The following is a 14,647-nucleotide window of genomic DNA, read 5'->3' as shown; positions in this document are numbered from 1 at the left end:
TTCTTCCACCAACGGGATCTTTGAGGGGTTCCTTCCATGATCTAAAGCACATTGTGGAGAGCTGAGGCAAATTGATGGTTGTTTCATAACTGGGAATGCATATGACACCATGGTATCCAGGATGTATTTTCATGTATTTGGTCATTTTCTGTTAGAAGATGACATAAACAATCTAAATAGTTTGCCGTTTTTTATTCTTTTTATTGGATCAATTTTCTAACCTCTATTCATAACATCTATCGTTGCGATTACCTATAGTTGATTCAGCAATTGTAAGTGGTTTATATTTGCCTTTAGAGTGAGAATAAGCATCCTCCTATTGTATGTTCTACGATATGTATTGGAAAATTCAACTATATTGTGTTGACTTGTTGCAAGATCCCTCTAATACTTTTAGAAAAATATTGAAATGCCTCTTATGATTGTCCTAATGTTTTGTAAAAAATAAAATTCAAAAGCATCCTCCTATTGTATGTTCTCTGATATGTATTGGAAAAGTCAATTGTATTATGTTGACTTGCAAGATCCCTCCAATACTTTTGGGAAAATACTGAAATGCCTCTTATGATTGTCATAGAGTTTTGTGAAAATAAACAGATTTTTTGTTGTTGTAGGTGTGAAAATGAAAATTTGTGTTCATTATCCATGTTACCAAAAAATATAAAATAAATTAAACCACATTTAAATCAGAGCTGACCATCTGCTTGGAATTTAAGCATCTTTGGAAAGTTAATAACTTCTAATGATCAGGAGAGTAATACATGATCGAACCACGTTCTTATATCTTTTTATGTGTTATCAGGCTGAAGATGAAGCACGTGCGTCGGGCGTGTTAACTGTGATGGCTGTTGGAATGTAATGCCTTTCTGAACTCATGATATTCTAAGAAATTTGTTTTCTCAGTTGTGCCAAGTGTGATGCTTCAGATTGCACGCAAAAATTGTTCTGATTTTATCATTCTTCAGCTTTTTTGCAGTATTTGCAAGGATGGCATTCAAGGGGAAAGCTCAACAATGCATGCAATACTTTTGGTACTGAAAATTACTCATTCTGTTGAATCTGGAAATTTCTTGCTGGCACAATATTCCCTTTTCCCCCCTTTTTTCTTGACCCCTCTACCTGAGGAGACTTTTTACATTGCATCGTGATGGTCCCATGGGTCATTCTTGGCCCCCCAAGGCGGTAGTACTTCTACTTCTACTTCTCTCTCTCTCTGATAAAAGCCAAAAAAAAAAATCATAAAAGCAAAGTCTTATGCACAAGATGGGGAGCAAACATCCGTAATTTGTTTAATCGATGGAACCTAGGTGCATACTTATTGACACCAGAAAGGGTTGATATGCAAGCTTTACAGATCTCTTTTGTGGAATCACTCCAATCTCGATGGTTGACAGAGGAAATGAGAACAAAGCTTGAGTATTATCAAGCGTACATCAACCCCTCTTGTTGGTCCATATACAAATAGACGGAGGTATCTACACAGTCATACATATGTACACCCATTCCACTTGTCTATCGTAGAAACCTGGCACAGTTTTGTATGGGGTCACACACTTTGGTGATCGAGCGAGGTGGGTGGCTTGGTACATCATGACAGGCCCGACTTTGTCCATTCTATGAGTTACGAGTGGTAGAGACAGAGGAGCATCTAGCCATGCCCTTGATATTCACACATCAGAGCAGAGTTCAATTTTATATTGACCAACCACACACAACTACTACTAGTCCTCTCTATTGCTTCACCGACAACTATGAGAGCTTTTATTACTTGGATTTTAACATACCGTCGGGAGCTATTGAGACCTCCTGACCCCCTCTCCTATGAGAGGAGACTACTTATTGCATGCCAATGGTGATGAATGGGACTGTGCATGTATCTGCTCAACTGTGAAACCACATACTGCAAATTTGGCTGAGTATGACACAAGTAGAGCAACCAACTAACTACCTGCTGATAGGAGGTAGCATCACATGGACTTCTGCCATCTTCAATAGAGAAATGAAAATCGGTCTCTAATGGGGTGGAGACAGGCTTACAATCCTCAAACTGAAATCTCTGTAAAAGTTGTCCAATATATTTTGATTGTGACGTGACAATCCCCCCTCAGTTTGAGCAAATTGAATACCCAAATAGTAATGCAACTAGCCAAGATCAGTCATAGCAAATGATTGCTGTAATCCCCGCTTGAAATCTGTAATTTTCTTGGGATGTGGCCTAGTGAGGTTCATTTCTTCCACATAGAGGATCAAAATCAGCAAATCTGCACCCCTCTTGTCGATATATAAAGTAACCTTTGTCAGACTATTCTGAAAGCCAATTGATTGTGTATTCTTTCATTCCGAGCCCAAGGTGCCTGCTTCAATCCATATAGGGCCTTTTTAAGCTGGCATATTTTTCTTTGAGACCGTTGAACCTCAAAGCCAGGAGGTTGAGAAACATAGACTTCCTCTGCTAATATCCCATTGAGAAATGTCATCTTTATGTCCAACTTATGGACTTCCCAACCATTGTAGGCAGCCAGGGCAATGACAGACCGAATGGTGGTAATGCAAGAGGTGGTGGCAAAGGTTTCCTTAAAATCAATTCCTTCTTTCTGAGCATAACCCTTTTCCAGAAAGGCGAGCCTTATATCTATCAACAGAGCTATCAGCTTTCCGCTTCACCATATACACCCACTAAGTCCTTACTACATGTTTGCCTGCAGGTAAGTCACATAACTCCTATGTGTCATTTGCATGAATGGAGTCCAATTTAGCCTGCATAGCCTTCATCCATAACTCATTTGAGAAAGCATCCTGATGACAAATAGTTTCCTCATCACATGCCATAGCAATCAAAGCATGAGCAACTGAATTTGCCAAGTCGCATTTTGTTGCAGCTCTCTTACGGGCCTGCAAAGGAGCATCTAATTTTTTGTCCTTCAATGTTTCAAAGAGCCAACGTGGAGCTCTTTTAGGCTGTCTTATAATAGGCAATTCTTGCTCTATTGCCTCTTCCACAATGTCTTCAGTAGCACGAGGCATCTGTGTCAATACGTGTGGCTGTCCAGATTGTGTAGGAGGCTGTAAATGAGTAGTAGATGGGGTATAAGAACCCTGTGGTGCATCATCGGAGGCATCATAGCCAAGCAACGGAACAAGACGATCAAATATGTCAGAGACACCAAGTGTGGACTGCATCTTGCAGTCCCGCAAAGGCATAGAGGACGTCTCTCATAAAAAATAACATCTCTATTGACAACCACCTTTCTTCATAAGGGTTTATAAAGCCTATTGCCTTTGCTCTTTGCACTGTATTCCAAAAATATGCATTTAATTTCCTTGTTATCTAGCTTAGTTTTCCTCTATGAAGGCACATGTGCATAGGCCAAAACACCCAAATGTCCTCATATGTGATATGGTTGGCTTGTGACCTTTCCAAGCCTCATATCATGTTATGGTTTTCAATGCTTTAGTTGGGCTCTTGTTCAAGACATAGTTTGCACACATCATTTCATCCAACCAAAACTTGTTGGGCAAGTTCTTGCCCTTCAACATACACTTGGCCAGTTCCATAATGGTTCTATTCTTTCTCTCAGCAACTCCATTTTGTTGAGTGTAAGGCACTGTACGCTTATGATGAATACCACGGGTTGCCATATAATCATTAACTTCTTTTGACATGTATCCACTCCCCCTGTCAGATTTCATGTGTGCAATCTTCAAGTGTGTCTCATTTTCAGCAATGCAATAGAGTGCTCGAAGCATGTGAACACCTCTGACTTGGACTTCAAAGCAAAGATCCAAGTGTACCTGGTAAAGTCATTAATGAATGTGACAAAATAATTAAAGCCACAAAGAGATGTAGCCCGCATGGGATCACAAACATCAATGTGAACAAGAAATAACTTGTGTGATGCCCCAACCTTGCCATCTTTAGGTATAGCAAAGCGGTGCATCAGCAAGCTTCACAGACATGCTTTTTAGGCATATTCATCTATGGCATATCTTCAACCATATTCGGCAACCTAAGCAAAGCACCAAAATTGAGGTGACCAAACCTCTCATGACATAAATATGTATCAGGAAAGACATTTGCATCCACTGCATGAGCATCATGGATTGAACTGTCACTGCATCTGTCATATGCATAAAAACTATACAAGCCCCCATGAAGAGTACCGGTCAACAGTATGACATTGCCATGACTCAAGTCATAGATTGCACACCTATGTCCATCAAATACAATTTTATATCCACATGTAGCAATAGCTGACATAGATATAAGATTTTTGTATATGCTTGACACATACAACACATTCTCGAAGGTGACAATATTGCAATGCAATACATCAGCAAGAGAATTGAATAAACTCCTGCGAGAAGTAATGTGCTTGGAAGCACCACTATCAAAGAACCAAGTAGAAGCTGAAATTAACATACTAGTGTCATTTTCATCATGCACTAAAGGATTATAATGGCATTGAACTATGAATCCCCAAGACTGATCTCTAGCAAAACTAGCATGATCATTTGTGGTATGATCACCACCAGACGCATTGGAGACTGCAAGTGCCTTTTCTTTCTTCTTCTTTTCAGAAGCAATCCTCTTCCTGTATGTCATGGCCTAGTGTTCTACAGTAACTACATCTCTTCTTCTTCTTCTGCTCACTTTGAGACAAGGAAGACGAGCGCTAATTAACCGCTATGTTTTTAGGAGCTGATTGTTTGTATTTCCCTTTATTTCTATCATTGGTTGCACATGCCAGATCAGAATTCATAATTGCATTTCTTTTCATGTGGTTCTGCTCTTCTTGCAATAGTAAAGCAATCGATTGATCAAAAGAATAATAGTTGGTATTGCCATTGGCAACCAACCGCTAAGTAGTGGCAAAGCGCTGATAAGAATCAGGTAGGCCATCCAAAGTGTCAAAAACCAGCTGTGGATCTGAAATGTCCTCATCAATATTAGCCGACTACTCTGTCAAATCTTTTATAGATGTCAAATAAGTATCCATTTGACCACTTATTCATGCGCAAATCTTTTAACTGCTTACAAAGGAAAAGCAACCCTTGCCTTATTGTGTACCTGATACAAAGAGGCAAGCTGCTCCCAAGATTGCCGTGCAGTCTTGCATGAACGGATATGAGGCGCGATGTTCTTCTTAATAGACAAAGCAATCAATGCTTGGGCCTTGGCATCATGGCCATGCCAATGTAGCTGCTCTTGCGTAGGAGGCATAAAAGCCTCTCTAGCGGAAGAATCAGAAGTAGCATCACCAAGATGAATAATTAGAAGCCCTGACAGGCCTAGGCTCACTGCTAGAAACAATGTTCCACAAATTCTTTTCCACAAGAACATGTTTCATCATAAATGACCACATGGGGTAGTTAGCCCCGTCCAGCTTATCCTCATCACCAAACAATTCAAAGATATCATGCTTGCCACTGGCCATTATGCAGGCAAATGCACAAATCAAAAGTGACAAAGGCAAGATTATGAGCATCAAGCTCTCAACTACAAATATCAAACACTGTATGCGGAAGCCTCGAGGCTTTTCAAAGCATAAATCCAATTGTTGCCATAGTGTATTGCTGCCCATTGAAAGAAGGTACCTGAAAAGCCAAATCCAGAGGCACAAGGGCTTTGCCAATTGTGCAATAGAAAGGAAAAATGCTTACCAAGAGTACCTAAAAAAGAAGGGGAACAGCAAATAGGCACCAAGTAGTGACCAATAATCAGCACGGATGTCAAGAAAATGTGAGAACAAACACACTACCTATATGTAGCAATCAAATGGGACTGAAAATCAGCAAGAAGTGGCTGGAAATCACTCCAGATGCACCAAAAATCAGGTTGTCCAACAAAAGAGGGCTTGTAGGTGCAATATTTGGTTGTCCCAGGCACAGAATCAAGTGAAAATCGTTGAAATTCGGCAAAAGAAAGTTGTTGCAGCAGTAATCTTCAACTTTGCATGTAGCTCCAAGAAGTTAGCCAAGCACCCGGAAAGTGAAAAACTTGCTGCCCGAACAGTAAAAAAACAAATAGTCCTCACAAAGTAAGTCATAGTGAATTGCAGCTTCCAAACTGTTGCTCCATTGGAGAAATGGATTGCACCATTGGCTCCGAATGGGCGTCTAAACCTCACAACACTTTTTCAAAACTGCTCGGCGTGCTGAGATCAACCTCAAGGACCACAAAGTGCAGTCTACATGTGAGAAGTTGTGCGCGCGACGGCGGAAATGAAAACACTTCAGGATTGAGACTTCCTCTTGAGAAAGGTTGTAAATCGAGCAATAGTAGAGGCCAGGCACAAGGGCAATGGCAATCCAAGGTGGAGAAACCCACTCTGATACTAGTGTTGGGTGGAGTGGACGACGGAAGCAATGGAGGCAGGAGCAAGGAAGGAAACGAGCTGCTGTAGTAGATTGTTGAAGTCATAGAAAATACAAGGACTGCACCAAATATGATGAAACCCTAGGGTAGGGTGTCACAATACTACTAGGTGTCATAAAAGGTACATGTACTAACTGTACCATAGGTTCTTATGATAATAACTAGACCTACAAGGCACATACCAAGGAATAAGTGGCACCTATGGATAGCCCATAGAGTAGCCTACATCTCTCTCTCTCTCTCTCTCTCTCTCTCTCTCTCTCTCTCTCTCTCTCTCTCTCTCTACGATTTCCCAAAGGTTCAGTGTTGCCAAATGCTGGTGGGGTACTTTCTTTGGATGATTAGCGTCTTAGTGAGGGACTGACTTCTCCATAACTAGAGGCTAAAGATTATCTCCTCTCTTTGCTTTAGTTAGAGATTCCTATGCTTGGCTTTGTCAAGAGGATTTGGTTGAGTCACAGATTGTTCCTACGCTTGGTGGCCCTCTTTCTCTGAGGGGAACATGCTAGCTTCTTATCTCCTATCACTTCTTAGGTGACTCATACACAGAGAGATACTCAAGGGAGTAGTTCCTCTAGCCTCTTGTTATTTTTTGGTCAGTCTCACCCCATGAAAATTGTACCCATGAGGAGTGTTTTATAGGGTGTCTGTGTGATTTCCAGGATGACAGATTTGATAAAAATTGATTTTTTACCTTAAAAATCTCCAAACTAAGGTTCAATCTACTTGCCCAATGTCATAAATTCAGCCATATACATTGTTCATACACAAAAATCCATGTATAATGCATTATTCCAAGTGGAAATACCTCCAAAAGTACATCAAATGTAGAGAAGAGAGGCCCCGTAGAGGTGACCAAATACACAAGGGTGAGAGAAGAAGGTAGAAGGTGATGAAGAGGGTGGAGACTAAGGGGTGGAGGTGGAGTAGGAGAGGTGGGAGAGGTGAGCTACACACAAGAAGAGTGGAAGTGGAGGGGGTGAGGAGTGTCTTCAAAATGAGTTAGGGAAGGCTAAAAAGATGGCTAGGTTAGGGTTAGGGTTGGAGGAAAACCCTAAGGTTACAACTAGTGGAGGTAGATTAGGGTAGAGTCCCCTCTTTTTTCCCCTTTCTTACCTCTCTACAAACCAAATGTCAACAAATACAACAACGGTAACCACAAGTACACCACTGGCAACCCATCACCGTCATTGTTGCCCATTCACGGCATCAACAACCATATGTCGTCTCAAATACAATATAAAAAATAATCCACACCAAAAAAATAAAAATGATGGTCATGTCCCACGTAATTACCATAACACCATATTAGTGAATTTAGGGATTTCCCAATTCCCATTTTTGAATACTTAAAAAAGGGAGACATGGATAACATGTTTGTAAGTTTCTCAAAACCCTATCATATGACCTATCGTTGGAAAGCGCTTGAAAAATGGAATCTAAAGAGCTATAAAGCGCTCATTTTGGATTAGTGGTGTTCAAGTTATGGTTAATCCAAACTTTTGACCACGTGTCCCAAACTTGTGGGAAATTTCCATATTCCCCAATATGGTGTTCCATGGTGCCACAAATACAATGCCATCCTTACCCATCGGCATCAAAAACATAATTCACTAGTATACGACATGTCTGCATACAATAAAAATAAAAAATGACCATCCGTAGTAGTCTCGTAACCACTGACACTAATGAATAAATATCACTGCAGAACCTCGACATAGTACTGAAACACCATCGAATCACTGTCGACATCGCGTCCATCACCAGGCACCACCAAGGACTTGATGTCGTAAAAATTATCAATAAGTCCATAGACTGCATGTCCACAACACCTTGGCATTGACATGCCAGGCACATAGTTTCGCAATAATCATCGGTTGCGCCATCTCTATCCAGAAGCTAGAGTCACAGACTACCTGTTAAAAAAGATAAAAACCCAATGCAATCCTAATCACACCATGCAATATCCTGCTGTATAGATGATTATGTAATGCCCAACCAAATGCTGGAAAATCCCAAGATCATGCTATGCGAGATGCAAAAAGATTATGCAACACAAGGGAATATGCAATGCAATCACAATCAAAAGTACCTAATGCAATGATTAGTGAGTGCATATGCAAAACATAAAGCTGTCAACCAATGTTAATGAAAGATAGAGGTCATTCCGCTCACTCACCACTCTCGGCTGCATATGAACATGGATGTCTCGAGGTCTCACCCGACCCTTACCATGTCTCAACTAGTAGGATGAGGCAATTCCCAGCTCACACCCAACAGCTTATTGTCTCATTCAGGTGAGACGGGACCTACATAGCAAATATCCCCGAATCAAGATGACATGTCGAAAAATAACAAAGTGCATGTGGAAAAATGTAAGTGCACATGCAAAAGTGATTGCTAGGTGATAGGTCTCTAACATGGATCCAAGCCTAGGCCCACCATGTCTCTCCCATCCGGTGATGACATAACAATTGACGTGCAAGTGTAGTGCGCAAATAAAAGCAAAGAAATTTAGCCCAAAATACCCAAACTAGTCCTATCTATCGGCATGGTCAGAATGATGTCGAAGTATCCAGTGGTCCATCCACTCATCCTCACAATGTCCTCACAACTGACTGATAGAATGCCTTGCTCATTGATCACTCACCACCATCCCCACTCATCTCACTGAAGGTCGGAATATACGGCATTGTATGCGAAACCCAAGTGACAATCACCAGCAAGTGACCATACCACATCTAACACTAGTCCAAAATTTAAAAAAATCGGGCACACAACACAAAAACAAGCAATTTTCACACCAAAAACCATCAATCAGAAGAAAAAATTGGAAAATATACCTAGCCAAGCTAACCTTAGCTACCACAATGCAGTTGGCACCTACTATGTAGGTTGGTCTTTACCACCTCTATAGTCCATACTAGCATGCAATGTCATCCTCTTCTAAACACCAAATTTTGGAATGAGTAAAAGCTGGCCAAATGGTCAAAGGAAACACTTTCTCAATCCAAACTTAGCCTAATGTTATGCTAAGCAATTGCATGGATTGAATGGTTTGAAGCTGAGGAATGGGTAAATATTGTAGGGAGAGGACATCACTAGCTAGAACGACACCTTTTTACATGCCAAGGGGTAGGTACGGCAATCAATTAGGTCCTAGTTGGCCTTTTTAGTTTCCCTTGGATTGATTAAGATAGCCAAAATGGACTAACGAGCCTGTCAACCTTAGATAATAATGGGTTGATCACAAGTCAAGTTCTCAACCTCCCACTTGACTACCATCATCATATGGCTCTATGATCCACTAGTTCACCTCGTGAATAACCACAGACTAAGCTAAATTCGATAACTTTTGCACTCACTCATCATTATATAATGCTCTTAAATCAGCCCAGAATCAAGTGTTAAGTATTTGCGATAATTGTTGGAGAGTAAGCATGCTATGTACCTCACTCTTCACAAATTTATCATTGTGATTGTAGGAAATGTACACAAATAAATATGTGCTAGTACATACACATTGGGAACCAATGTAAATAAAAACAACAAGTTTGTTAATACTTAAGTGGAATGATGTTGTAGGAAGCTAACTTGATCTCTCTTTCGATGCATGTCCTTTATAATAAGGGATCACAACGGAATTGAAAGATCACTAACATTCATGGGGTCATATTTAGGTCACAATATCTCAACAATCCGAATACCAATTACTTCTTTATTATCAAAGAGAGAATGTAGGAGCTCATGTAAGCAATGCATTTGTTGAGCTTTAGTCTCCAAAAAGTGCTCACTGCATTGGGGGTTTGATGGAGCTTGTGTTGTGTCCATGTCCTTGAATTTGTTGTTGTTTTCAAAAATAAAGTTCTAAATGATAATACTAAAATTCCATTGCAACTTAGCAGTTAAATGCTCCACCACAAAAAGAAACTATAGGATGTCGGACCCAATCAATAAATGAATGCAACAATATGCAACTCTATTTCAAGTAATACAACTATTTGAGTGTGTGATTACATGCTCCATGACTGCCCCCCCCCCCCTCTCCCCCCCTTCTACAAAACATGGATATCAGAAAAAAAACAAACTACAAAACATGGATAGCAATATATCAAAACTCTTTCAAAAATATAGCTCCCTAAAAGAATAAACATATATTCTCTTTTAAAAAAAAATGGTAAACAATTCTATCAAAAGTGATGCAATTTCCAAGTTTAAGACAAGGGGGGGCATCCCATAATCTTAAAATCCGATAGGTGGTTTGCTTTTGTGCCACATGATGTTGTAGAATATAAAAGGAAGTGTAGCTTTTAGATATGGAGGACACCCTGCATACAAAAGGCAAGTGGATTGATGTGCAAAAAGGTGATTTAACAAAGAGGGTGTTTGATGAAAGGGAAGCATGTCTTGAACCCATTGGCCAAGTACACACTAGTGGGTTGATTTAAACTTACTTGCCTGCTTATCAATTAGTAGTAAGTGCTCATATTTCCCCACCATCGTATATGTGAACCTCACACAAGAGCATCCGTCTTCTCGAAAGAGGGTATTGCTATGCCCCCATCTCAACCTTGCCTTAATATGGAAAGGCTACACACTCTCTTGTGATATATAGAAAAATGAACACAACTTACATATGTAATATTTTTCAAAGCTTATGGTTGATTTGAGTGAAATTTTCTATTTGATTTACAAAGCCATAACACTCTCTCTCAAAAGGCAATGCTACAACAAAAGAGGGCTTTAAAAACCTACAACTTTGCTAGCACTGCCCCCACCACCATTTAGTTTTTCCTTTGAAAGTGAGCTTTGGCATCTAGCTTTAAGCAACAAGAGGAAAGACCATGGAAGTTTTGAGGCTAAGGTACAGTGAAAATCAGCTGTGCACCAAGAGGATTGGTATGATTGGAAGTGTGGAATAAGGGAGGGAAGTTTTTAGCGTAAGGAATAGATATGGGGATGAAGGAAAGATGATCAAAGGAACTAGAAGATGACAAGCTCAATGCAAGAGATTAAAACACGATGCAAATCAAGATGGGAATGAACTAGATGATAGCTCATGATAGGAAAATGTAGATGGTTGTCTATGACATAACGAGGAAGCAGACCTTCACAAATGTAGCTCGTTGGCTGGAAGTGTTGTGGAGTAAGTACTTCAAGTCCTCCATTGGCGTTCATTGTTGTGTGATTTCCTCTAACCAAGAACGCCATTTTGACCAATCTTGGTTCCATTGGGTATCATACAATCGTTGTGATGATCGTGAACTAGAGGTATTGTTAATTCCTACGACAAGAACATGCAAGCTTTGATGCATTTGGCACCTTATTATCAATGAAATGATTGTAAACATGAGATAAAACTACATGTTCAATTGATTCATATTTCATGAAATTTCAGGAGGACATTTGACTACTTTAACTCACTCCCTATTGGAGCAAATATTGAAATCTTGGAGCGATCAAGTCACTTTTGAGGGTTCTCGTGAAGCTTAAATGGTACTTAAGCATTTGCTCATCATGCTTGCATGATCGACACCAGTGCAATTTGCAAAGACATTATTCGTTTATACCAGCTTGCACGGAGAACATGTGAGCAAGATTTGAATAACCATAAATAAAACATTTCTCACCTAATGGACTACTTCAAGCTAATATAGACTTCAATTTCACTCCACTATTGCCACCTCTACTTACGCATGCAATAAAACATCGGATTAGTCATCAAAGCATTGTTTCCACATGATAGCATTATTTGATAAGGAATATATGCATATGTTGGGTGTTCTTCGGAGAGGCTTTCTGTGCACCTTGTTACTGTTTGCAACACTCCGCGATGAAACGGAGCACTCTCTCTGATTCTTCCACGCGCTTCTCCCCCTGCATCAACATATGGTCTGCACCCTCGATTTCCTCCAACTGCACCTTGATTCCTGCATTCCTCAGTACCTTGGCGTATTCGACCTGCCTATCATGCAGCAGATCTAATTCGCCCACCACTACTAAGACGGGAGGAGTTCTCTCTGCGTTCAACTGTTGAGCCTCTGCACTTACTACGTTTGAATAAGGATGGTCTCGGCTAGCTCCCACGGGCAAAGACAAGCGCCAAAATGCATCTGCCATTTCCAGTTTTAGCATCGCATCTTCCCCGCCTAGTTTGGTTTCTGAAGATGTCCTCGCCTCTCCTCCAAACAAGGGCACCACCAGAATCAGTCCACGGATCTTTAGAGGAGAGAGATCACCTTGAAGAGCACGGAGCGCGACGTGATGCACAAGGGCTCCTCCTGCACTGTGACCCATGAAGAAACAAGCGGACAGATCCGCGTACAGATCAAACCAAGGCTCGACCGTGGGTTCACCAAGTTTAGCCGCCTGTTGCTGCAGCCACAGGACTCCATCGAAGCAATCATCAAAGGCAGCAGGAAGGCGATGTTCTGGAGCAAGCCTATATCCGACAGAGATAACAACGCAAGGTCCATGGGTGGCGAGTTTTTGGCAGATGGGATGGACAAAAGGGCTGGCAGGGCTACCGAGAAGGAATCCACCGCCATGGAAATAGATAATGGTGGGCAGTTTGGTGGAGGAGGAGAGGGCGATTTCAGGGAGGAAGATGCGAATTACATTGGCAGAAGTAGGATTAGGGGAGAAATCTTTGGAGGCAACGCCATCGATGAAGGTAGGCTGCGCAGGAACAAGGATGTCAGGGAGTAAGGTGCGACTGAAGGAGCCGTCGCTAAAGAGGGAAAAGCCTGGAAAGCTGAAGACTACAGAAGGATCCATTGGCAAAATTGATGAGCAAAACTTGGAGAAGCGCTCGTGACCTTTAGACTTTTCCTTACCATGCTCGTGATCTTTAAACTTTTACCATACATCTTTATTTATTTTTATTTTTATTTATTTATTTAAGGCAAAGGGGGGCTTGCCACATGGCGCTTCCTCGGCCTTTCCTTGCCCAACAAGCCTCTTCCCTCAATGCTTACGTATGAAGCATCTATTACTTCTATTACTTAAGGAGCAAAGGCAACTTCCTGTTTTCTCACGTGAGTATTCTCCCGAATCTCCCCTTGGTTTGAGCTACTAGCCAAATGACCCTCTCTCTCTCTCCCCCCTATGGTGATGCATATCCTTCAAGGAGAACAAATATCTCATTTTTTACTTTCTAATGTTAAAAGTACCATACTGTTTGTTTGTTAATCTTTTTATTAAAATATCTTTTATTGAATAATATTTTACAAAATCATGCATATGCACACAAGCATAGACTTATATTTGTTCAAGTGTTGGGTAGTCACACACATCATTACTCATGCACAAGAACACACACACACACACACACACACACACACACACACGAACACAAGTGTCATATATGCACATACACACGAGTATACACGTATGAACATGGTTGACATAGGACACACAAAAATACACATGCACATGCACATCCACATGCATACACAAACACATACATATTCACAAGACCACAACGTGCACACACACATAGATGCGCACGCATGGGTGAATATGTGCATGCAAGCATCGTACAAATCATACATTATCAAGACGTATGTGTAGGCACAAGCACACACTTAGACATAAGCACACACACACACATACACATACACAGATACATACATGTACACATACACATGCACATGCATAACATACACATACACACACGTGTATAGGCACATACATGCACATACATAGGCATGCACAATACAGAGACACAAACACAATCACAATCACACATACACATGTGCACATAGAGCCACTCACACATGTACACACATACACATGCACACACATGACATACACATGTCTACAATGACATCACATGCACATAAAGAGAGAGGCATCCCACACATGCGCATGTGCACATTGAGTGTCACATATGCACATATGCACTCATATACCACATGACTGTACACATATGAACATGTTCGACATAGGACACACATGCATACATGTGCACATGAAAATACACGTGCACATGAACATCCACAGGCTTACAGAAATACACACACACACACACACACATGGGTGAATATGTACATGCAAGCATTGCACAGATAATACCTATTTTGCAAATGCATGTGCACAAATAGACACATGATTGCACACGTGTACAAAGATACCTACAAATAGGTGTGTACATGCATGTACACTGATGCATGTAGATACCCACATCATTGCACATGTATGTGCATGTGCAAATTGTATACATGCATGTACACATGTATGCTCTAACATAATGATATAGGGACACACATA

At 40.8% G+C, this 14,647-nt stretch overlaps 1 protein-coding gene across 1 annotated transcript; it reads right to left on the bottom strand.

Annotated features, from left to right (window-relative positions):
* Window positions 1-11,737: 11,737 nt before the first annotated feature.
* Window positions 11,738-13,223, bottom strand: LOC147612632 (carboxylesterase 1-like). Its single transcript, XM_086783207.1, has one exon. It carries the CDS (start codon window positions 13,151-13,153, stop codon window positions 12,188-12,190), a length of 966 nt encoding a protein of 321 aa, XP_086639333.1. The 5' UTR covers window positions 13,154-13,223; the 3' UTR covers window positions 11,738-12,187.
* Window positions 13,224-14,647: the final 1,424 nt, after the last annotated feature.

The sequence above is a fragment of the Cibotium barometz genome, chromosome 45, assembly GCF_041138505.1.
Source record: "Cibotium barometz isolate CiBa-2024 chromosome 45, ASM4113850v1, whole genome shotgun sequence".
Taxonomy (NCBI): domain Eukaryota; kingdom Viridiplantae; phylum Streptophyta; class Polypodiopsida; order Cyatheales; family Cibotiaceae; genus Cibotium; species Cibotium barometz.
Note: the sequence above shows the minus strand (reverse complement) of the source record. Positions and strands in the feature narration are given on the sequence as shown.